The following is a 26,344-nucleotide window of genomic DNA, read 5'->3' as shown; positions in this document are numbered from 1 at the left end:
CTAGACATTTTTTGCCCCTATAAGGAAGTTCAATGCATTTCAACAGAAAGTTCCACCCCCTTCCCATCTGAATGATGGCTTAACTGGATGAGCCCTACTGACTTTAGCTTCCACTCAGGAATTCAACATACCACTGTTTGTTTGAAAGACAGTGTTGCTGGTTCTTTGCTGATGCTGATGCAGTATATAGTTTGATTTGGAAATGGAAGAAAAATCCTCCAAAAAAAGAGAAAAGAAGTCAGGGAATAGATTGGTTTATTCTTTCCCGAATTATGAGTCAAATTGGATCCATATTACATCACCGGAAGTGTGATGGGATCCAACCCTTCCATATATACCTCCAAATCCTCTCCCAAGCACCCACCTGCTAATATTAAATTGAAACTGGGATTATAATTCTTACATTCATATTGGTAAACACTTTGAGCTGCCAAAATTCGTAAATCAGGTCTTGGGAACTACAACTTTTGATGGCATTTCTAGTTTAGTTAGAAAGGGTTTACCTGTATTCTGAACATTCAGCTAATACAAACTATGGGGTGTTATTTGCCATATCTAACAATCAAGTATCGCACTAAATGAAACCATGGCTTAGCATTAATGCAAACATGTGCAGGATCCAAGAGAGAAGATTGTGTCCACTTTCCTCCTTCCTGGTAGTTTTACTGCTGTACAGCACTGAGCCAAGCCACGTTTGGCTTAGCAGGTTGTTCAGACTAGGTTTTATGGTTTACTTTTTGGGAAACACAGTTTGTACACTTGTGCTTATCTGTGCTTAGGTTTGGTTTGGTTTGGCTTAGCATGATGTGTGAAGCAAGCTACTAGGTGTATACAGATGACCCAACTACACTGCAAATTTGTATGTATTACACAGCCATCAGGTGCAGTTGTGTAGTAAAATGTGTGTGAATCGTGTGGGCTTGCAGAGTGCAGTGAACTAGCAGTTCTAGATAAGGTGGTAGTTTGAAAACACACACACACACACACACAGAGAGAGAGAGAGAGAGAGAGAGAGAGAGAATATACCAGTAGGAGAGGAAGGAAAACTGGTATGGGGGGCTTACATACTATTCCCAGGTTGTGGTGACAAGAGACTATGCTCTCCTGGACATTTTCCTTTTTTTCTTGTCTAGAATATGGCAAGTGATTTATGGTACTACAGAATCTCAGTTCAGTTTTTTTCAAATTAACTCCATCTCTCCTAGTCAGGGCTGGCGCGTCCATTTAGGCGAACTAGGCAGCTGCCTAGGGCGCCAAAATGGAGGGGGCGCTGGCCAGCCTGCCCCCTGCCGCCGCCTGGTGCTGCTCCGCCAGCGGCAGAGTGGCGGGGAGGGGGGAGCAGCCCGAAAATCGGGCTACTCCGCCCCCTCCACCAGTGGCAGGGAGGGGGGATCAGCCTGAAATCTGGCTTCTCCGCAGGGCCGGTGCTAGAGATTGGCGGGGGGGGGAGAAGGTGATCTCGCCTAGGGTGTAAAAAAAACCCTAGCACCGGCCCTGCTCCTAGTTGTTGTCTCCCACCACAACTCTGGAACAATTTGCTTAGCAAATCCTGCCAGGCCATCTCATTAGTAGAATTTAGGCTCTGCGAAAATACCCTTTTAATTTATTGTTCACCATAGGCACCAACTCCTTGGGGCCAAGGCACTTGAAGGGCCCCAAAATGTTGTTTTTTTGAGAGGGCAGGCCCCCCAATGTTCAGAGGGCAGTGAAGGGCGAATGTGGAGCCAGGCACAGCTTAAGTGGTTGGCAGCTCCTCCTCCTGCCACATGCAAGAGGGATGGGGAAGGCAGCCCCCTGCCAGTGGCACAGCAGGAGGAGGAAGAGGAGGCCAGTACTGGAGCTGAACATGGCATGGCGTGGCTCAGTGGTTGGCAGCTCCTCCAGTTGCTGCTGTTGCTATTGGCACTAGCCAGGGATAGCTTCCCCTGTCTTTCCCTTGCATGGCAGGGGGAGAGGGAGGAGTGGAGCCTTGCTACTGTCATGTTCAACTCTGGTTCCTGACACCTTGCAATGTCACACTTGTAACATCAGGATACTGCATCGGGCCCCCACAATCTTTTTCTGAAGTTGGGGCCTCTGTTCTGCACGTTAACATGGTTGTCACAAGTGACCTTAGCAGGTCATGTGTTTAGGAATTTCTGTTTCTTGAATGGCTCTCTGTAACTGTAGCCTTGTCCAAACTGCCTCCGCCTTCCCCATGCCATTTTGCTTTGCTTTCTAGCTGACAATCTAGATTAAAAAATTAAAAAATATCTGTAAATATTGCAGATATTGCTATAAGAATGTACTTGATTAAAGTTATATGATTTGCTTATTTGGTATAATGTTGCTTAATCACTTCTCTCTTTGTGCGTATTGCAGTGCAGAAAGCATTTTACAAACTTTTCTTACCCTCACAACAGTTCTGTGTGATAGAACCATATTATGAGTAACTTGGTAATAGGATATGCACCTGGTATTCTGTATGGCCTTCCTAGTATTGGAATTAAAATTGGTTCAGCTCCCACATCCTATCTTAGTACTTTTGCTAGTATACCTCAGTAACCTACTGAGTTATGTACTTGTTTTCTCAATGTAGAATTTTGTTGAGGACACCTGTATGAGTCCTCTCCCCACTCCGTTCCAGAACATGTGTGATACTCACTATAATGTGACACCCGTCATAAGTTGTTGGACTGCAACTTGCACCATCCATGACCATTTGGCAAAGCTGGCTGGAGCCAAAGAGAGTTGTAGTCTGACATCTGGAGGGCATCATGTTAGCTACACCATGGCTTATGGCAATTATCAACCTTTCAATACCATCTGCTGCTAGTTGCTTAGCTGCTCTTCTATCCATACTAGTCCTTTTCAGTCCGTAGCCTTCTCTTTTGATCTTCATGAAATTCAACTTTAGAGTTAATTCAGATGAAGCATTGTGGTGGTGGAAGCTGTAACCATGGAGTGGGGTATGGATTATGGTTTTATGGTGTGATTAGACAAGTGTAAAATTTCAGTCACCACTTCATAGCTTCATAGCTCATTCCATGACAAGCTGTTACCTCACTACTTTATCTGACATGTCAGAGCAGCCAAAACAAAACAACCCACCACCGTCGTTCCTTGACTGCTGGCTAATTACAACTTCTCCAGCCATAGGCACTGGGTTCCACCCAAATTTGGGAGGGGCACCGTGCATGTGCGATGTCATGTGCACAACACTCATGTGTGATGTCACATAGTGGGAGGAGGCTGCAAGACCCACTGTAGCCACAGGGAAGCCCAGAAGGACCTGCTGTGGCCACAGGAAGGCTCGGTGGGGCCTGCCACGGATGCAGGTAGGCCTGGCAAGACCAAATGAGGCTCACTGCAGCTACGGGGAGGCCCAGCTCCTCAAGAATGGAGAAGCTCAGCCCCGTCCCCAGGGCTTTTTTCCAGCCAGCATCTCTCAGATGGGCTCCATTGCCATCATTATAAAAGTTTGAGTTCTGGCACCTCTTTTTCTAGAAAAATAGCACTGCATATAGATAGATAGATAGATAGATAGATAGATAGATAGATAGATAGATAGCCAAGGTGTCCTCAGCCCCATAGAGTTGTGCCTATGTCTCCAGCCATGCACCATGTTATTTCTGTTTAATGTATAGTGCCTAGAACCCCTGCTGTCAATAGGAGCAGTAGATAGAAATGGACGTCCAAGGCAGTGCATCTTCTCCAGCCACATCATCATGGACATCCCAGGTTAAGTGAAAACCAGATATGGGGCAATGAATATCAGAACAGCAGCCTTACTTCTTTCACCAGCCTTTCAAAAGCTTGCTCAGTTCTTTTTTCTTTCACTTCTGGTTTATTATTGGAATTGTTATTAAAAGAAGCCATGATTCATGTACGGAAATATTAAAGAACATGTTTTAACTGAAGGCATTGTTTTATATTCCCTAAAAATATTTAATCACCACATACAAAATTTCCATCTGGCATTTCTCTATTTGAAAGCTTGTCTGTCACAGTGGGAATTAAATGACTTTTGAAAAGGCCGGTTGTATCCTGGGTGTGCACAGTAGTTCTCTCTCCAAATAGTTCTAAAACAGCAAAGCAAAAGCTGATTGCAGTGCTAGAATGATATAATTTGTCGGAAGCAGTCTGTAGAAACTAGAAATGTAGCTTCAGCTGTATACTGTATGGGCAAAGTATTTTGCAACTGCAGCAAAAAGTGTTGGCCCCAACACTGGCATTAAGGGTTGAAATAAATGCAGAATGAGCCGTTGGGATTTAAAATCATATACATAAAGCCCTCAATGCGATTAACGCACACAAAAATTATTAATGTGAGTATACAGGTAAAGGGACCCCTGACCATTAGGTCCAGTCGTGTCCGACTCTGGGGTTGTGGCACTCATCTCGTGTTACTGGCCAAGGAAGCCGGCGTACAGCTTCCAGGTCATGTGGCCAGCATGACTAAGCCGCTTCTGGTGAACCAGAGCAGCGCACGGAAACGCTGTTTACCTTCCCGCTGGAGCGGTACCTATTTATCTACTTGTACTTTGACGTGCTTTCGAACTGCTAGGTGGGCAGGAGCTGGGACCGGGCAACGGGAGCTCACCCCGTTGCAGGGATTCGAACCGCCAACCTTCTGATCAGCAAGCCCTAGGCTCTGTGGTTTAACCCACAGAGCCACCCTCGTCCTACAATGTGAGTATATTTGTTAGGAAAAAAATGTGTACCTTGCAGAGCATGTGTTTATTTGCTTCCATCATTTGCACATATGGCATATACCTTTTTCTACAGGGTGTTAACGTTCAAGTCAAATAAGGGCTACACTGCACATTTATGTTTAACATTCAGTGTTAAGCTATCTCTCCCTTTTTACTACAGTGGTACCTCAGTTTACGAACTTAATCTGTTCTGGCAGTCCATTCTTAAACCGAAACCGTTCTTAAACCGAGGCACACTTTCCCTAATGAGGCCTCCAGCCGCTGGTGCCCTTCCACCGTTCAGATTCTGTTCTTAGACCGAGGTAAAGTTCTCAAACCAGGACACTATTTCCAGTTTTGCAGAGTTTGTAAACCAAATCGTTCTTAAACCGGACTGTTCTTAAACTGAGGTACCACTGTATTACATGTTGTGCAGGGAGCAGTTCATTCTAAAAATGCAGAGAGCTGGGAGTGGAGGCTTATCTCTTACTTTTCCAGTGCATCAGAATTAAAGCCTACCCTCTTTTCTCAGTGGCTAGAAGGCCAATGGGACGTGCCCCCTCCCCCCATAAAACACTCTTGACATTAACTTTTGTGGCCTGTGGGCACATTTGGGATTTTAAGACATTGTCATAGGCCTTAACCCTTCTTGGTTCCTGTCCTATCACCCAACAAACAGAGAAAGCAGAGTATTTGATTTCTCATGAGGTCTGTATAAAGTCAGATTCAGTAGAATTAAAATGGATCCTCTTGAATTAGCCTGATTTTACACACTATAGAATATCTCACTTCACCTCTGTGCAGAATGTATCTAGAGCAGATTGTGAAATTTATTCTTTCATTTGTAGTAAAAGGTGGTTGACACTTCTGCACAATACTGAGACATCGTTATCACCTTAGATAGTGTTGTGAGAAGGAAAACCGAGGAGTGAGGATTTTGATTTCTTAGTCCTGTTAGAAAAATATTTTTTTCCAAGGCTCATGAGTTAGTTTAAGCACAGGGCTGATGAAATTTAATTAACCATGCTTTTCTGGAGGCTAGGTCCTGTGAGCATCAGCTGAATCAGATTATGTAATTCCAAATATATTTGATATTTGACCACACCGAGTACTTACCGGTAAGATGAGTCTTTACCTTGAGGAATTTCCAGTTTTTATAGTAGGGGACATAGAAGAGGAAGAGGAAATGAATATTTCTGTTTCTTCTAAAGAGTTGTCTCTCTAGGTTATGTTATGAAAAAATAACATATTGTGCTACTAGTATGTAAACTTCTATTGATACTATTGGGGCTTGGCTTTTGAGAATTTTGAAAATGTGCCAAGGTTGCCAATCACAAATGATTGCTGACAGGGATATGACATGACTTCCACCTCCAATGGACCAAGAAAAGAAAAGATACGGGAATATAAAATGGTGCAAAAATAGGAGGAAATCTGCTTTACTTTACTTTTCTTTGTTAACAAATTGTTTGAAAACCTTTTTTCTTTTCCAGACAGTGTTAAGAGTTGGCTGCTATGTTGTCTGTTGCTGGTGCTCTGTTGTAGATTAGAGCTAGAAAATGAAAGCGAATTGTATCCAGGAATAATATTTGAATCACTACAGATAGCCATACACATGCATTGTTGTTGTTGTTTAGTCCTGTCCAACTCTTCGTGACCCCATGGACCAGAGCATGCCAGGGACTCCTGCATAGTCACACATAAAAAGACATACAGTACTTAATGCCAGCTGGCAAGTATTTTCTTTTTCTATCTTAATGGAATAGAAAAGAATAGAAATACTGGGGAAATGCACAGAAAATACACAAGACAACTCACTAGAGCAGTAGTTTAACTCTCATGTGGCTATGAAGGGTAGAACTCGAACCAGTGACTTCAAGTTACAAGAAAGGAGATTCTGACTAAACATTCGGAAAACACTTTCTGACAGTAAGAGCTGTTCCTAAGGGCTGTTCCTACGAGAGGTGGTGGACTCTCCTTCCTTGAAGGTTTTAAAGCAGAGATTGGATGGCCATCTGTCATGGATGCTTTAGCTGAAATTCCTACATTGCAGGGGGTTGGACTAGATGACCCTTGAGTCCCTTCCAACTCTAAGATTCTATGATTCTATGTAAGATGTGAGTCACCTGTACTTATGTGGAAGTAAGTAAATAAAATATTGCACTTCATGTACAATATTGTGAAGCACAGTTAAAATGATACTGATTCTTTAAAAAATAGAAATGGAATATGAAAGTTCAAAACTGTTTAAGATTTAGCACACACCATAGTTTAAAATGCTGATGATACTACCTTGATGGCAGAAAGTGAGGAGGAATTAAAGAACCTTTTAATGAGGGTGAAAGAGGAGAGCGCAAAATATGGTCTGAAGCTCAACATCAAAAAAACAAGATCATGGCCACTGGTCCCATCACCTCCTGGCAAATAGAAGGGGAAGAAATGGAGGCAGTGAGAGATTTCACTTTCTTGGGTTCCATGATCACTGCAGATGGTGACAGCAGTCACAAAATTAGAAGACGCCTGCTTCTTGGGAGGAAAGCAATGACAAACCTAGACAGCATCTTAAAAAGCAGAGACATCACCTTGCCGACAAAGGTCCGTATAGTTAAAGCTATGGTTTTCCCAGTAGTAATGTACGGAAGTGAGAGCTTGACCATAAAGAAGGCTGATCGCCGAGGAATTGATGCTTTTGAATTATGGTGCTGGAGGAGACTCTTGAGAGTCCCATGGACTGCAAGAAGATCAAACCTATCCATTCTCAAAGAAATCAGCCCTGAGTGCTCACTAGAAGGACAGATCCTGAAGTTGAGGCTCCAGTACTTTGGCCACCTCATGAGAAGAGAAGACTCCCTAGAAAAGACCCTGATGTTGGGAAAGATGGAGGGCACAAGGAGAAGGGGACAACAGAGGATGAGATGGTTGGACAGTGTTCTCGAAGCTACTAACATGAGTTTGGCCAAACTGCGAGAGGCAGTGAAGGATAGGCGTGCCTGGCGTGCTCTGGTCCATGGGGTCACGAAGAGTCGGACACGACTGAACAACATCAAATAGTTTAAAATGGGCTTTTTGGTCTAGGTTCATTGCAATTACTGTTAGCTGATTAATCTGGTGGCCTTGCTGCTAAGAGGCTAGATAAAAAAAATAGCAGTGATTAAAAAAATAGCAAAAGGGTTTCTAGGTGAAATTGAGTATTTAATGTGTTAATTGTGTAGTTAGGGAAAAATGAGATGGCAAACATTAATGGGTGGAAATAAATTGCTTAGATTAGTCCACATCTGCATCTTTGAGGGGCATCTCCTTCCTTTTTGGTCTACTGAAGAATATGGTAATTCCCTTAATTGAGTAGATCAAAATAACCCAGCATTGTAGCTGCAACAACAGTGGCCAGCGAAGCTTCCAAGGATCTCAGAGGCATGACACGTCATGATTCCCATTTCATTTTTTGTGTTAGTTTTGTTCCCCAGGCATCTACTATAGTTACCAGAGGTAAATCATTTGATTGTTAGCTATCAAGTCTAATAACTATTTCTATACCTCATTGTCATGATTTTGAAGAATTCACTATTAAACATACTAGCTATTGTTATATTATAGAGCAGCGGAACCATTTATTAATTTCGTATGTCTAGGAGGATTTTTATCCTGCCATTCCAGGATGTAGAAACAGTGATAGGAACTGCAAGTCAAGCTTCTGAATATTTGTTGTCCTGCATTTTTTCTGGTTACAAAGTATCTGGGAACAAGATTAAATTAAATCCATTTATCAGAAGCCGAGGTCTGTGTATTTAGGTATAAATAAATAAAAACAGCAAATAAATATGTCACTTTATGAAATGAAAGTAACAAGTGAAGCACTTGTAAGAGGAGGAAGAGAGAATAATAATTACTAGTAAAACATATTGCGAACGTTTCGCACTGGCGTGCTGGACTGAGCTGAAAGTGGTAACTATTTCATTAAAATCTTCTCAGAATGGAAAGACACAACTCTTTTTCTAGCTTTTGCAGGGGATGTGTGGAGGTTGTTGAAGCAAGAGAAGATTGTGAAAATGTTCACAATGAGATCCCCAATTGATTGGAATCACTGTGTGTCTTATATAAGAAGGATTTCCCTCACTCTAAATGGGCCTTTACCAACATGAATCTGCCCAAACTGCGGGAGGCAGTGGAAGACAGGAGTGCCTGACGTGCTCTGGTCCATGGCGTCACGAAGAGTCGGACTTGACTAAACAACTAAACAACAACAAATGGGCCTTATTTGCCATTAGTTATATCAAACAGCAACAGTAAATAGCATTGGGATGTGATTACATGCAGTGCATGACCCCTGGTTGGCTGGGAGTACTTGAGGATGAATGTTTGTGGTATGTGTGCCGTTTAAACATTATATAGGACACGGTTGGGGAATCTGTGGCCCTCCAGATACAGTTAGATTGCAATTTCCATCAGCTACAACCAATATGGCCCATATATCTCCTTTTCCAGGTACAGGGTTATTTGATGCAGTGTTGGCAGGGGTTCTAATCTGTACCATGTGTATAAGTGGTGCTGTTTCCCATGCAGATGTGAGAAAAGCTGCATCTGCCAAAAAACAAACAAACCCACACCTGCCCTCCTCTCCACAAATATTAAAGGTATTGGAGCATTGTTGCCTTGCCTTCTTTTAATCTTTTGCACCACTTGCCAAGATGTTCACAGCCTGCCCAAGTTTAACTTGATCATGCTGCTCCTGGTATGGTTTCTTTTGTCTCAGTTTGTGATAGTTAATTCTTTCTTCAGCTCAGTTGTTTCCTTTGTGGTTTCTGGGTTTCATCCATCACTATTTCCTCACCAGAACTTTGGCTTGTCAGGGTCAAATAGGCACATGTGGAAGCAGCATTTCCCAGTGGACCAGTCAGGGTTAGTGTGGTCATTGGTTTGCCTTTGTACTACCTGTAGCTTGCAGACACTGAAGCCAGACTGTGTTAAAATAAACTACGATGGTATGTTCAGATTTTAGTACTCTGGTCCTTTTATTGGCTCCACAGCATCCATTACCTATCAACTATTTTTTCCCATTGTAAAAAATTGAAACCAGACCCCATTTACCTAATCTTTGTCATTGACTTTACCCCAAATCCTGACATCTGGTTTTTGTTCTGGCTGTAAGCTTTCATGCACACTTCTTCAGATACACCGAAAGATACACCGAAAGAGGAAGTCACCAGACCCTTATATATAGTTGGAGGGTGGGGTGGGTTTTTTCTCAGAAGGGTAGTAGGAGATAATAAAAAATGGGGAAATAATAATAATAATAATAATAATATCCACATTATATTATTTTTTGTGGATTTAGATAATTATTGCTCTACCAGACAGTTTCTCCCCTTCTTGCTGTGGGTACATAAAAAAAACTCTGCTTAGAGATAAATCCCTTTCCGCCCCTTAGGAAGGAGGGGGAGTTGCAGGCACCACGAGCCCTGCACGTGCGCAGGGGATGGTTCCATCCCCTGCCACCATTGGCCGTGCCCTGGGCGCGGTGCCCGGCCAGCTGGCCAACCGGCACAGCTGTCGGGCGTGGCTGGCTGCACTTAAGCCAGTCCGCGGCCAGGGCTCTGCCTCTTGCTTCCTGCTCCCACAGCACGCTTCCCCACCCTCCCACCCTTTAGTCAGCGCCCCTTTTAGCGTCCCGTTAGGCAGAGTTCTCTATGACCTTGCTATGGACCGCGGTTGGTCGCTGTTAAGGGGCCTGGTAGGAATTTTCCCATTGGCTTCCGCCTGGTGGTTTTCGCCTACCTCGTAGCAACTCGTCACAACTTTGGTTTGGCGGTTAGGCATTGGATTATCTCAGGATGATGGTGGGGGGGAGGTTCGGCCATCACCTCCCCCCCAAGGTGCTGAAGGGTACTTCAGTAAATGAGTCCGGGGGGCGTGTCCCTGTCCGAAGCCACGGTGGGTGAGGGCCAAAGGCACGGCCCAGACCAGTGATCACTGGGTGAGTCCCTAGCTGATGTGCAGCAGCAGGGTTCTCACCCATCGGTGGTTAACCCTTCTCGGACTGCCAGCACAACGTACTGGAGTCGGATATAGTCGGTTAGATCCAATGCCTAAGCCAATACCGCTCAACATCCGTAACCAATAAAGTTGTGGCCTTTCACGCCCATTTAACCTTATTTACTGTGTCCTGTGTCTTCATTTCACCCCGGGAGGGATTGGGTATTGACATGCAACTAGTATGCCAGGGAGGTGGCTAAGCTACCACAATTTCCTTAGGCATGCTATTTCTTCAAATGTAGGGAGTTTTTCTTTTCTTTAATAAAGGGAAACATGTCTTTCACTCAACCTGCACAGTTTGTGTGATTCTGCTGATGGGGTTAACTTTACTCTTAATTTCAAACCACTGCAACAAAGCTGAAGAGTAGTGAGTAAAGAAGGTGCAGTACTATTTTCACAAGTAACTGGATATGATCTGCTTCCCCCAGATAAATCAGTGCTGTTTGTGTAGCTGCTTTGGGAATGTGGGATTGTAAAACTAAAAAAAAAAAAAATCAGTATTGTGGCAAATGTCAGCCTTCATGCCATTTAGGATAAAGATTTTCAAGCCTGTTCTCTACCAGGCCTCAATCAAGTTATTGTGAATGTAAACAAACATTTGCTTGAGTTCTAGTTTTAGCTCAGTCACAAGTTGTTAGGATGGTTCACAAAAACAAAGTGCTTTGCTGAAGGCTGGTATAGAATTTTTTTCAGTCAAATAAAATAGAGGACAGGACAGGGCCACCTGAGATGGTTGTTACCTGAAATATTAGGGAAACTTAGTTGTGATTTGAGATGTCAAGTAATGTTCTCCATCTTAAGTCAGCTGGAATCCCTGTGATCTCTCCAAAAACACTGAGAGGATTATTTGGGAAGTTTTGCAGTTGCTCAGAGTCTCTATCAATATTACCCTGCGTGAGATTTTACATACATTTACACACATGCTTCTACCTTCATAGTTCTGTCTTTTCTTGAAGATAAACCCTGTCCTTTGAATCTAGCCTCCCTATTTCCAGATAGAGAGATGGATGTCCAAGACTTGGTGCAGATCAGTGTTTTTTGTAACATAGGATTCTGAGTGCACATGCAGGGGTTTGATAGCACCAAACATCTAAACAGAGGTGTTTTCTTCCTCAACAAGGATTGTAGTTTTTAGATTTCTCCTCCTTCCCCCAGCTTGCATGTCTCTATGCACATTTACAGACAGTACTGCTGAAATATTAAATTCAATGATAAGGGGTTGGGTTGTCAAGCGTTTTTTGTTTTTAAATAAGATTGCTTTTTTAATGTGTTTGTTTATAAAGCTAAGTCTAGGAATGAACTACATCCATGTTTTAGCGTTTGAGATCCAACCTTTTTGTTTTTTCCCTCTTTCGAGCATGCCAACTCCCTTGCTTTGTTCTAAAGACCCTGGCACTGGGATTGTTTCTGTTCTCTGCAGGAACCAGATGAGGCCCAGTACAGCTGATGGGTTCAGAACACACAGGGTGAGACCTGAAAGTCATTTTGATTGTTTATGCTTTGTAGGAACAACACAACAAACGAAACGTCCTGGAATGCCTTGTTCTGTGCAGATTCCATTATAGAATGGAATCTACCCAGTAATAAAGTTCTTATCTGCTTCCATGATTGATATTTGGGCACTGGCCACTTTGCTTTCAACTTTGAGTGCCTGCCTATTAATATGAATGTCATCTAGTTTTATTAACCAATTCATGAATTTCTGTATCCCCAAAGCAATGTGTAATGTAGGAAATGGATGCCTCATGTTTGAATTCACTCACCTAATTTAGACAGTAGCATAAACTGTTTGCGTGGTTGTGTTGCTTTGATTGTAATTGAACCCACACTTAAATCTGTGGTGAGAGTTGGCAGGAGTGGGCTTATCAATATAAGTTAGGGTGCAAATTGGGCAGGTTCACATGACCACTTGAGTTTGGGGCAAACAATTCTATTGAAGTGACATTAACAATTCTATATAGATTCTCAGTTTTTCTGCCCCTGTGGCCCTTGAGACGACTGACAATCACAGAAGTCCACCAACCACAAAGTGACAGGGCAGGGTTAGTGGTGAGTGGTGAGTAGAGGTAGAGTTTGCATAATCAGCTGACAATTACCAACATAATTTTCTGTTGACATCTAATCATTCTTTGGAAGTTCTCTAAATTCTTTGGGACATGTCTGCCTGTCTATCTATCTATCATCTACCATCTCCGCCCCTCCCCTGCAGAGGACAAGCCTCTGTTGTGAAACACAGCCCTACCATTAAGTCCTGTTGAAGTCAATGGGATTTCCAGGTAATGGAGGTTAGGTAACATTTGCTTTTATGTTCTTCTTGTGTGCTTTTCTGGGGGAAATGCTTTAACACCTCCACCCTGCCCCCAGATGTTTAGCAGTGGAGGACAGAGGAAGGAGTGGTTAAGAGATGCATGCCATTGCTTACTTCCACCCTCTCTCTTAGACCCCCATACCATCCCCTGTGGACACCTATCCACCCTGCCTTTCTAGTTTCTGGTACCCAATGTCAGGTTGCTCTTCTGTGGTGGAGCAGGCAGCTATTGCCCTAGACTCAGCCAGCAGGAGACCAGATTGGAAAGAGTAGTGGGTTGTGGGTGTGGGAGTGAGTATGTAAATCAAAGGTGTTAGAAGACACAGCAGGTGTCCCAGGCCACTGCGTGAATGTCCTGCTTTTTAGATGTGGAGCAGGGTGGGAGTATCAAATGTTGGGACCATGTATTTGCTTATCCTAGTCATGTATCCTAGAACTCTGCTTATAGACCTATGAACTGTGTATCATGCGACCGTGTGCTGATTTCTTAAATAAAGCTTTCTAGTTTCTGAGTGCTATGTCTGAGGGTAGGAACCAGGACACTCTTTTAGTCAGCTACTTGGTCTATCCACCATAAGATCCATATCTTTCATTCCCCCCTCCCCTCCGACTTCACATGCTCAAATCCCACTGTCATAAGTGTGGCAAGCTGTTGGTGCTGGCATTGGTCCAACCAAAAGTCTATGTTATATGAAGGGGGCATTGTAGGTAAGTGAGGAGGCACTGGGTGGAGGAGGTTCACTAATGGTCACTGGCCTACCATTTGAGAAAGCTGCCATATACAGTTTCCATAGCAGCAGCCAGGTAGTATCAGTGGCTGGGACAGATTTGACACTTCTCCCTGTAACACACAATTAATCACTTCAGAGGCAACTTCTGAAATGTGTGTTAGTTCTCAGTGCAAATTTTCCCCAAATTGTGATTAAGCAGCTCTTTGGTGACACCTTTAACTGCAGTGAAACTTAACCTCCATTTCAAACTGGCAAAGTTTGAAATAGGTTTCAGATCCTGTGTTAAGCAGAGCAGTGATCAACAGATGAAATGCTAAAAGGAATTTGAGGAGGAAGGAGAGAGTGGAATTTGCTCCAGAGAGGTGAGGGGCTATGAGGAAGGAACATGTGTTCCACAGGCTGGGTGGTTTATGATAATAGTGGGTTAGCAAGGGGCCAACATTTCATCTACACTGGCCTTTTAAACCTGGACCATGTTGTTCTTTTGCTTTATTTTAAGGTTACATTTCTGGATTCACTTACTCATTTTATTTTATTTTTAAGTACAAAAGTGTTGCCCGTTACATGCATAAAACGCTGTTGAATTTTGCGTGATTTATATGACTACATAACTGGATTATAGCCAGAATCTTGAGAGCTCCAGCCTAGCTTTAAAACATCCAGTTTGGCTATAAGCTAGAACTTTGTACTATCCAGACTTCTCTGTACAGCCTTTGCTGTGTTTGAAGGAATGCAGTCTTTCTCCTTGAAAAAAAAAATACATTTCTCTTCATGTAGTTTTTCACAGCTGTAAGGCAAAACATGGCTCACTTTTGCTCTTTTTTTCTTAAGTTGATATTCTTGTTCTTTACCCCCTGACAAAGCCATATAAACATTATTGCTTCTAAAAGATAACAAAGCTTAGAGATTTCAGATTTATCCATAAAATTAATTTTTCAACAACTGTCCCCCCCCCACTCTCTCTCTCATGTAGTAAACTAGTACTGAGGCTGACTGAAGATGATTCATTGGTGGAGACCAATTTTAGTCACTGGGTCTGTGTGAGTTTCATCTGCACTGGCCTTTAGGGCACACTTGCTTATTTTTAGAGGCTATTTTTAGTTCCACTGTGTTACTGTAAAAGGCAATAAAAAATACCAAATGTTAAAGATGGCCATCCCTTGTAGCTTTAGTTTATATAAGTACCAGTATATGTCGTCTTGGATGCCCTTCAGAATCTCAAAAGGAAAGATGGGCTGAGGTGTTTTGTCACATGCAAATTTATTAAATGTATTAAATAAATTTAATTGATTAATGGGCACACAATAAGACTTTTGGCATTTTGCACTGTATGACTACATACATCAATCCAGATTTACACTTGCTGTCCTTTTCCACTTTAGTCTGTAATAAATGGAAATGTAGACACTATCATCAAAGATGAAAGATGCCTCTATCATGCATTTCCATTATGAGATTGTAAATGTCTGTGGGTTATATCCAGTGAAGTTGTCCTATTAGCGCAAGAACTTTGGCTTGTGCAATGGAACTTCCTTTCCCTCTCCTCACCTTGTGTCCCCCCCTAATTATGCTCCGGAGGGTTGGGGAAACTTCCAGAACAGATTTGCTGGGGTGCATGGAGGTGAGGAGAAGGAGGGTGAAGCTTCATAGCACAAGCCAAAGTCCTTGCAAATGGAACAACTTGGTTGGATACAACCCTATATTTTCGTCTCTATATTTAACATGGGGAATTAAAAGTTCTTTCCTTCAAAGCAGGTACAGATAAATAATTTTAAATGTTAAAATCCAGACACAATCCAATGTAGTGCCTTCCATATTTTTTGAACTACAACTCCTATAATACCTAATCATTGGCTTTGCTGGCTGTGGATGATGGAAGTTGTAGTCCGGGAACTGAAAGGCTATCCCTGCACTAAAGCATCAGTCAATTTGCTTGGTTCTTGGTTGTTCTTGTCTTTCTCAATATCTGTTGTGCATGGACACTTAACATCCTGACCATTTGCCAATCTCTAAACCATGAGTTAGTAACCTGTGGCCCAAGGATGAGAGGATAGAAAAATTCCTTATACTAAGTCCAGACCACTGGTCCTTCTATTGTCTACACAGACTGCAGCATCTCTTCATGGTTTCAGGCAGGAGTCATTTTCCCAACCCTGCCTGGAAATGCTAGGGATTGAGTCTGGACCTTCTGCATACAAAACAGATGTTCTGCTACTGAGCTACAACTTTATCTTTGATGTAATTTCATGAAGAGTGGCAAGGGTGGAGGGAATTGAAGGCAAACAGGTGGCAAGAGGAAAGAGAAATGCCTTTTCGTTTTGACCCTGCCCACTGACTTTGTCCACCACTAGATGGATTCACATTTAACTGTTTTGGGGTGGTTCTTTTACTCCTTAATTTCTTCCCTAACGTTTTGCTGTTCTGCAAACTTTACCCAGGCCTGCTGATACCACCCTCTTGTGTGGGGGGTGATAACAAGTTTGTTAGTGTGTGAGAGAGGGAAGGAGGGAGGGGGTGATATCCTTTTGCCATCCCTGTAGCTTGTAAGAGAGTAGTGTACAGTGGAATCCCAGCTCCAGCAGAAGCCTGAGCTAGGTTCCTGCATATACAAGAGGCGTATGATATTTTAATAGTAGCTGTCAGATAACATTAGGACATTGTTGTCACAAATAAATCGAGCAAGAGCTACAAGGTACAAGAAGCCAACTGAGCAGATACAAAAGGGCAAGTTTGTCCATTGGTATTCACTAAGGCTACAGAGAGAGCTGCCTGCTCAGCTGATTGTTGGTGTTACTGTTTGAGGTTTCAGAGCATGAACTGGTAGAATCACATTTATTTACCAATTCATTTTCTTTTCTAAATTGTCATAAGCTCAGTTAATGATTTTTAAAAGTGAGAGTACCTATGTTTGCTCAGCTCATGTAACTACTGGGCATGTATCTGAAACAAGCCACTCAGATACTTTGCCTTGTGGAATCTGACCTTAGAAACCCTTCCTGCTTTCCCTATTTAATGGGTTTAGTATTCTCAATCCTGCATAGAATTGGATACTTAGGGAGGAATTGAATACTACACTAAGGAGCGTCTCTACCACCATCGTTCTACCAGGACACTGAGGTCCAGCACCGAGGGCCTTCTGGCAGTTCCCTCGCTGTGAAAAGGCAGAGGGCCTTCTCGGTAGTGGCGCCTGCCCTGTGGAATGCCCTCCCAGCAGATGTCAAGGCAATAAGCAACTATTTTACTTTTAAAAGACAACTGAAGGCGGCCCTTTTTAGGGAAGTTTTTAATGTTTGATGCTGTATTGTTTTTAATATTTGGTTGAAAGCCGCCCAGGGTGGCTAGGGAAACCCAGTCAGATGGGTGGGGTATAAATAAATTATTATTATTATTATTATTATTATTATTATTAATTATTGTTATGGCATGCCAGACAGAACACTCCCCTCCCTCAGTCTTGCCATACTTTCCTAGACAAAAGGGGTTTGGAGGCAGGGTGCTAGGGTGATACTAAAAAATGGCAGTGAGAACACACTATAGGAGAGTCTTAGTCATTACTGACCTTCAAGTTGCAGACTGGTTTCTTTAGTTTTAGACTTACTGTTTTTTGAAAATGTAAGTATTTGTGCAAAATGACCACAGTGGCTATCTTTAGAAACAATTAATCTGACATATTTAGTTCAGGTAAAAGATTCATTTTGCTTTATTATCCCACTGGTAGAAATTCACATTTAGAATCAAACATTCATAGAGTTAAAGTTCGGAAATACAAAGCTTAAAAGTAGAAGCTGTTTTGCAGAAATACCAGCACTTTAGCATTTAGCACTTTGTAGTCTATAGTACAAAACTTCAGATTGCAGAATTGAGGCTTCAGAATGTTATTGCAGATTTGACATAACTGTAAGCTATTTGTACAATCCTAAATGGAATATTACACCCTTAATTCAGAGACTGCATTTAATTCAGAATTCCCTTTACATTTTTGTTTCACCTGTAAAGGAAAAGTAGACAGTTAAATTCACATTGTTTATGAACATCTCTTAGTGGATTTTACTCTTTTAGTACAAAAAGTTAGAATGTTATACCCAGTTTGAGTTTTTGCAAGTTGTCTCCCTTTAAAATTCATCTAATTTACGATGACTGACACATTCCTAATATTCCTCATTTGACAACTCTTTTGTGTCATGTTCAACTGCTAAAAGATTTATTGTGCATAATTTGACAGGCTAACGACCAAATAGGAAATCATGTGACTGTTAACACTGTTCTTGAGGAGATAAAATTGACTTTCTAGCTCTGTCGGTTAAAATATGGGAAAAATTATGCTTTTGAAAATCTTCTAGAATTTTAAGTAATGTTTTCAGTCTCAGTAGTGATAGCACCTCATGTTAGGCTCAAAATGCACAAGGCAGATGTAATTTCTAAAGACATTCTTTTTATGCTCACAGATCGTTCTTTATATATCCTGCCTTTCCTGATGGGGACTACCTGATCTGTTTTGTTGACACAATGAGTGTGGGATACTCTTAAAAGTTGAGCCCCAAGTAATCAGGTGCCTCAATTTAATGTCACAATACTCTGTGACATCAGAGGGCATCAAGTCAATAACCCTTTGTCTGCCTTTGCCACAGCTGTCCTGATGCAAGAGAGTATTAGCGCCTAGAACAGTGATTGCCAAACTTGGCCCTCCAGCTGTTTCTGGACTACAACTCCCATCATCCCTAACTAACAGGACAAGTGGTCAGGAATTATGGGAATTGTAGTCCCAAAACAGCTGGAGGGCCAAGTTTGGCCATCACTGACCTAGAATAAGACAAGTGAGTATTTTAAGGGCAATGAGAAACCTTTTGACTCCTAATTCCAGCGCCATGAGCATCTTTCCCTAGGTTTAAGTATTCTATTCACAGTACTGGTTGTGGGTTCTGTTGTATTCAGCTCACAGTAGACCCTTTGAAATGAATGGACCTAACATATTCATACTAATTTCAGTACGTCTACTCCCATGAGATGCAACACAACCAGACACTGGAAAGACCTTTAAGACCTTTCTGGCACAACAATAGACAATAGGTACAAAACAGTTCAAGAAATAGCCATATTTGAGAGATTAACAAATAAACTATGCTAATAGAACTGGTTACAACACCAAGACTTTGGGAGCAGCTATAGGCTACTACTAACATGATGAGAAGGCATGTGACAGCCACCTTAGGCTAAACTAAGGTCTGGACTGGACAAATAGCAGATCACATGTAAACTCGTTCTTGGACTGCTTCAGATTGTAGATGTGGGCTCTCAGAAAACATAGGCAATTGGCATGTCAGGGATGTGTTTAAGTTACTCTGAAGGCATGTGAGACCTTGCTGCATGTCCTCAGGGCTTAGACGAGAGACCACTTGGGAATCACATGTATACCTTATGTTCCATGACAGAAGAAAGGTGGGATATTAATGTAAATAAAGAATACATCTCCATGGCATCTGGTTTCCTTTCTGCACGGATTTAGTTATTTATTTTAATTGGGGAGGAGCATTCAAACATACTGCTCCCCACCAAGTGTCTGTAGTAGTGCATGTTGGACAGTTTGAATAGACTACCTATGTTTATAAGAGTAAATGTCATAAAAACATAGTTATTGCGCACTTATCCCCTAATCTTTGCGTGTTTTTGTCTGTTCGGTATCATTCTTCATTAATCGGAAAATAAAATTGCACATAATTTGAGTATGTAAAGTTCTGTCTTAATTGTTTAATTAGCTCTGCTATGCATGCCTCCTCATTATCACTGTTGGAAATAGAACCAGGTCTGGCGTATCTGGTGAGCATCAGCTGTCGAAACAGAGTTGAAAGCCCGCAGAAACAGCTAATGTCAAAAGTGTTTGAACTACGACACAATTCTTGGCATGTCTTACACATGTCCTAATATGCCTTGATTTGGCAAGGGGCCTGAATATGTTGTGTCCAGCCAACCATGCAAAACTGCATCACTTTTTGGAAATTATATCCTTTCTCTTGCTTCCAACTCTTCCACTTGCTTCTAGAATCTTATCTGTTGTCTTTTTTAAAAGCCACTAATGAGCTCTCTGTTTCTTTGCTTCCCCCGTAACCCTCCTCACCTCAAGTCAATTAGTTCTCGCAAGAACACGGCTGTGGAAAAATAATAGTTTCCCATAAGTATAGTTACACAATATAATACATCTACCAAGGGGGGGGGGGGGGTTATGTAGCCAGCTTGCATCGTAATCAAGTATTGAGGTTACATGGGGTAGGGGTGGTGATGGAATGGATATTCCTAGATCTTGGGAATATTCAGGACCCTGGGAGCCTAGACTCTTAACAGTTACAGGTTACCTAATCCTTTCACCAGCCATCATTATCTTAGTCTTACCTAGATATGGAATGAAACGGCTTCCTCACATATCTATGCACTGACAAGAAACTATGCAAGGAGGAATGACTGAAGTGAGGGACTCCTTTCAAGGAAAGGTGGGTGTGGATGTCATCCCAAATATCACTCCACATGAGTGTGATTGGAATGAGAGTTGGCACTGTGGGCCGAGAAGGAATCCTGAAGCTCAGGCTCTACAAGATGTGTATTCCCCCCTGCCGTCACTTCCCCAGCTTTCTCCTTTCTTTGCAGATAATCATAGTGAGAGAGAAATGGCTTATTGTATGTCCTTTCCCTATAAGAATTGTGTGGAAAGTGTGTTTGGGTGGGAAATGGATGTAAGGCAGCTGCATGAGGAGCTATACATTTAAAGCAGTATCATATCACTTTAACAGTCACAGAGCTATAGTTTATAGAGTGGTTTCACAGACAATCCCTCGTCCTGAGGAACTCTGGGAAACTGCAGCTCTGTGAAGGGAATAGGGGTCACCCCCAAAACAACTCTCAGCACCTTTAACAAAAATATAGTTCCCAGATTCTTTTAAACAGCAGGGCTGTTTAAAGTGGCATGACGATGCTGTAAATGACATAGTCTGCATCTGAGGCCTAAGATTGTAGAATAAACTTCAGGGTGAGGCAGGAAGTTGACAGCAGCACTCCCTTATAAGACACAGCAGCCTGATCAGCCTGGAACAAGCTTTGATTTTGAATTACCTTTCATGTTGAGGCCTCACCAGTTTAATTGCTGTAAGATGTTCTATATATTCTGACAGCTCTTCTCTGAAGATTATTTGTTTCACTGTATGCTTCTGTGATCATTACAACACTTGCAGCCCTCACTTTTTTAATCTGTTCATCTCTAGTGTGCTTGGTTTGGGGTGGGGTGGGTGTGTAGTGATAAGAGGACAAATGCCCAATTAAACATAAAATTGTTTCTGATATTATGGGTTGGATTCCAAGATCCTGTGAGTGAAATTCCCCTGGCAGAGGGAAGCAGGGGTAGCAATTTTCATCTATTCTCTCTTCCCCCTCCTGATCCCAAATATGCACCAGAGGGTTGGGGGACCAGGTAGCCGAGTCTGGGAGGTAGTGTCAGGAGCTGCGGGAGTGGAGGAATTGGTAAAAAAAACACTTCCTCCACTCCATCCATGAGCAGGACAACTTTGGATCCAAGTCCATGATGATAATTAGTTTTATCTGCTTTCAATTATAAGGTGGCAAATAATGTAAAGAAAATGAATAACTATAAATAAAACAATACAGTGCAATAAAATAGTCAAGTAAATGGATCATTATAAAAATAATCAATGTATCATGAACAGAATGGAATTTTCTTTATAGAATTTTTATTATTATTAACGCTGCACTGCTTGCTTTTTGTCGCACAAAGAGAATGATTTGTCCATTCGTCATCTATGGAGTTTTGTACTGATGGACTGATCTAGAGCACTGCATTGACTTCGTCTCACAGTTGATTTGCTCTGTTGAAATAAATGAGGCATCATAATGCAGGGTGTTTAAACACATCCCATTATTGGAAATTTCTTCCCCCTCCCCCCTTTTTTAGTTTATGTTGGAGGTACTTGAAAAACCTACGGAATTTTTTTTGCTGAGAATGAGACCAAAAAATAAATAAATATGAATATATATGTCACAGGCATTTATGCCTTCATCCTACCCTATCTACTTCCACTTAAAAACCACCTTTAGACTCCAGTTTTGCAGAAGTAAGCTGTCCCAGTGTAAAGTGCATTATCTTTGAGACAATCAGACCAGTAGCAGTTTATGCAGGCCTGTGCTGAACTTGTTCGAAGCCCAGGGCGCAAGTCATGTTAGAATAAAGTTACAAGCTCAAACAAAAAAGCAGCCAGCCCCTGGCAGGGCCTCCCAGATGATTTAGCCCTCTTAAGGCCTGGGACAAGTGTACCCGGATACCCCACCCATTGCACTGGCCTGAGTTGATGTCACTTTTAGAGCTCCTTAAAAGGGATTTTTGTAGAACATCTTGTGCAAGAAAGTCAAATGAGAAACAGCTCGTCTTATTATGTTTTGTCTGATTCAGAGCTCAGATGCTTTTTGTGGAACACAATCATAGCCGTTCTAATTTGGTCCTCATTGGTGTATTTTGTGTTTCTGTACTTGGAACACTTGTATTATAATAGTAAAAGCATAATTTCCCAAGAAATTGCAGGGCAAGAGAGGTCAGGGACTTGATGCTGTCATCCATTGCATCCTTGTTCAGGCAGGATTTTCCCTTTTTGAAGACTTCCTGCTGGGTTTTATTTTCTATTTATAAATGTTGAAAATTAAACTGTCAAGTACAAGAGATCTGCTAAGAAAATATTATTTTTTAAAAGTAGATGCCTGAAGGACCTTTATCAGTTACTGTCAGGGCTGGCCCAAATTATTTTGCTGCTTAAGGCATAATTGCATGTGTCAACCTCCTCTCCCCATCTTCCCCTTCCTCTCCTCCCATATACGCAGCTTCAAAACCTGCTCTGCAGGGTTGGGGTACCCCCTCGAACAGATTTGGGAGCTGCACAGAGAACTCACATTGTGTAAGTGGAAGTCTACTTGCATGGCATTATTTCACCCAATAACAATAAATTAAAAGGCAACAATTTGCTGAACTTTCACATTGCCTAAAATCAGATGCCTGAGGCATCTACCTCATTCTGTCTACGGATAGCAATGCCCTACAATGAAAGTATGTTGTACATATCAAGAGTTCTCCTTCCTGAAGTCCTGGGCTCCTTTGGGAAGAAGGGCAGGAGATAAATTTACTAAATAAACAAATAAACAAGAGGGTGATCAGTAGTAGCAAAGTTGTGATCAGAAGTTGATTAATACTACTGGGGAGGAGTTGGTGAGACACTCATGATTTCTGGCAAGATACCCCTGAATTTTATGGATTTCACAAACAGCATTCAGTTACCTTCAGTCTTGCCATTGGTAGCTGCTGGTCTTAAATTACTTTTGCAAATACTCTTTTGTAAGTAAATGCCAAACTAGATGAGATGTTGGCCATTGATGATTTCATCTCCCTCCCTCCCTCTCTTTAAAGCAACAATGGAAGGTGGGCTTGGATTAAAGCTTTATCGTAGGATGATCAACTTTCCCCCTATTTTCATGCTGTAAATTCTACTAATATACTATTTGTTCTTTTAGGGAAAACTATGGGTAGAAGAGTGTTCCTATCTGTGATTAAATTGGGAAAGTGGCATGGAGTAAAATGGAGTAAAATCATTAACCTTCTCCAGCACTACGGTCCTGATTAGAGTCAGGGTCTCAGCTGCTACTTTTAAAAGGAATTAAAAGAGAATACAATTACAGATCGCCAGTGTCACATCTAGTTTGACTCTAAATTTGTGCCAAAGTTAAATATCATTTAACTTGTTTCATAAATTTCTCCTGGTGCTCCTATTTATTGATCAATGTGTTAGGGTCAGTGCACAGGCGTCATTTCCGGCGCACTTTAAGGTCTGCAGAGGTCCTTGCGCAAGCGCATAAGATATTTCCAGTGCCGCACCAGAAGTGCAGCAAAAAATGCGAGTGCACGTGCATATGGGCGCGCCCTCCATGCGATCAGCACCAGAGGAACCAGCCCGAGGCTGGGTAAGTTTGGGGACACCTGGTATAATCTGTTAGATTGGCCATTGGTCTGATTCTGTTCAGTAACATGTTCAGCTGCCCCTTAATGTTGTGATCACAGTGGCATACGTTTTTCTTAAAATAATAAATAAACAATCTGGGGTCTTCTACCTGTGAAACAACCACCCTCTCTGTACACAGTCCACTTAAGTTCTCCTTCTTGAAAGAGTAATGCCACATGGATGACTGTCTCCAGACACTAGCCATTTGGAGACTGCTTTATGTAAGATGTATCATCCATCTGCTGCAAGTGTTTTCAATGTACTTTTTCACTCAAAAGAAAATGCAAGTGGGAGTACATATTCATATCACAAACGAAATAATGCATCACCAGGGAAATTAGAAGGAGTCTTACACTGACCCCGATGCATTACTCAATATGCAAGAGCACTAAGAACATTTTATGAAATGTGGAGAGACACATAGCATAAATTGGGTGTACAAACGAGTGTTTGGGAATAGACTTAAGTTAAGATAAAGTAGAGATGTTGCAAGTGGCAAGCCAAAGAAAGAAACTGAGTGACCTTTGTCACCTTAGCAAGTACCATCCCTGACTTTCTGACCATGCTGGCTGTGTTTGATGGGACCTGTAGTTTCAAAGCCATGAAGTTGTGCAGAACCATAGCAAGTTAAGGGAGGGGGGGTGTATATTTTTTTCAGGTGATCGTTGCCTTTTCTTCCCCTGCCACTCTCACGGATCTTTATTTTTCAGATATGTGAGTTGTTTGCTTTGGCTTGTCTTAATGAATAGCATTCATGCTGTGACACACCATTTCTTCTTATAATTTGCTCCTTTTTATTAGGCAGTTATATAACTGATTACATGCCTGTGTTGTAGAGTGCCTTGTGTAAACTCATTTGATTTGAAGTGAGCACAGGTTTGTTTGTTTTTTTTGTTTATCTAACAAACTGTTTGAACTCCTGTCAATAAGGCATCAAGGCATTTACACAATTTCTTTCCATGAGCCCAGCTCGCCTTTTTAAATCAGCAAAAATATTTGTAGTCAGGTCCTTCCTGAAAGATTCCAGAGCTTTGTGGGCGGCAGAACAAACTTACACCAAATTCTAGCGACAGAGAATCTGTGGTGGTCCTGAAGTTTTTGAACTCTAGCTAGTCCCAGCAACATGCCAAAAGGAGAGGGATGCTGAGAGATGGAGTCATCAAAGTCTGCAGGGCTACAGGTCCCCCATCCCTGTTATAATTGCTTCTAGGATTGTGATTCTGTTCAGTGGTATTGCAACTTCTCAGACCACCTTTCTTCTCACTGTTCCTTTAATACAAAATTCCAAAATCCATATTAGGACAATATGTTTATTAGGCCAAACAATATATCACAAAATAGGGTTCAAGCCTTTGAGTTCTCCAGAACTCATCAGGCTAGATGATAAACCGGGGTGGGGGTGGGGCGGACTTAAATTCAGTGAATCATTGCTGTAGCTGATTCCACTGGGGAAAAAGTGTAAGTAGCATGTTCTGGATCCAACACTTTTATCTGTTCTATCTATATGATATATGTAAAATCTTCCTTTAAAAATGATAGGGCAATTTGTAAAAAATTGTCTAGGTAGAAAAGTGCTATCTACAAAGTGTTTTGTTTTTTTCTATAATTGTAACTATGTTGAAAAGTCTCCTGGCTTAAAATGTGCCAGGATCCTTGCTGTTTATTAATTAGAGAGGTTGATTATGGCTGAGGAGTGGTACTCCGTAGTGCATGAGTCAGTGAAAGTCTCTCTTAGACAGCTGTTTCCCTACACTGCAAAAAGAGAACATGCAGAGTTCATAATTGCAGGAGACAGCCAGCTAATGAAAGTCCTCAAGGACGTGGGATTTGTACAAACTAACTATTTCAAAGCAATCTGTATGTATCTTTGTTGGCGATGTCATCTGAGATGATTACTTTGAATAGTCTCTGCACATCCGGCTCTCTAGAAGTAAAGTGCTTTGAGGCATATTCATAATTAGTTGCTTTGTATCATGACTGTCTAATGACTTCAGCAACATCAACAAGCAATACAGAGCAATGACAAAACGCTAAGTGTGCATGAATTTCACTGGAGCTGTTTTGCGATTTTTTTTCTATAATTTTTCATACACAACTCTTCTGGGTGTATAGAAACTACAGTCGCAAAAGCCATATTCAGAATTAAGTGCGCACAGGGAGGTTCTGGGGATCAGTCCACTAGTTTCTCCTCCTGTTGTCATCCTGTGTTGTGAATCAGGGAGCCTCCTGTACTTGTAGAATATGGATTCTAAAATGTTCAGAGAGACTATATGAGTACGCGCTCACAGGGTCACCCTCCAACAGGAATGGTGATGGGGTTGTGGACTTAGCATGCTCCCTGTGTTGTGTGTTTGCTTCACTCTTAATACTGAATGCCTGAAGAGGCATTATGTGATGCTCTCCAAGGTCTTTTGTTGGATTCTACATTATTGACTTGATGTTTATTGGTACTTCCTGTACATATTTTTACATTTTCATGATGTTACACGAAATCTGTGAGGTTCAAGTGATAGCTGGGCTTTCCAGTATAGTATGAATATTGACTTTCCATATCTGCAAAGACTC

The 26,344-nt window shown here is 41.8% G+C and overlaps 1 protein-coding gene across 3 annotated transcripts in view; it reads left to right on the top strand.

The window, feature by feature from the left end:
* Positions 1-26,344, top strand: part of ADCY5 (adenylate cyclase 5) — a 171,545-nt gene that overhangs the window by 68,762 nt on the left and 76,439 nt on the right. Inside the window, exon 1 of one of the 3 annotated variants that reach the window (XM_033162727.1) lies at positions 12,047-12,169. The exons of the other annotated variants lie outside the window; for them this stretch is intronic. Within the exon in view, the coding sequence (XP_033018618.1) occupies positions 12,062-12,169 (108 nt within the window). The 5' untranslated portion in view covers positions 12,047-12,061. Of the gene's footprint in view, positions 1-12,046; positions 12,170-26,344 lie in introns of those variants that run through there. 3 annotated transcript variants of the gene reach the window in all.

This window comes from Lacerta agilis, chromosome 1, assembly GCF_009819535.1.
Source record: "Lacerta agilis isolate rLacAgi1 chromosome 1, rLacAgi1.pri, whole genome shotgun sequence".
NCBI classification, from domain to species: Eukaryota; Metazoa; Chordata; class Lepidosauria; order Squamata; family Lacertidae; genus Lacerta; species Lacerta agilis.
The sequence above is the reverse complement of the archived record's forward strand: the minus strand, read 5'-3'. Positions and strand labels throughout refer to the sequence as shown.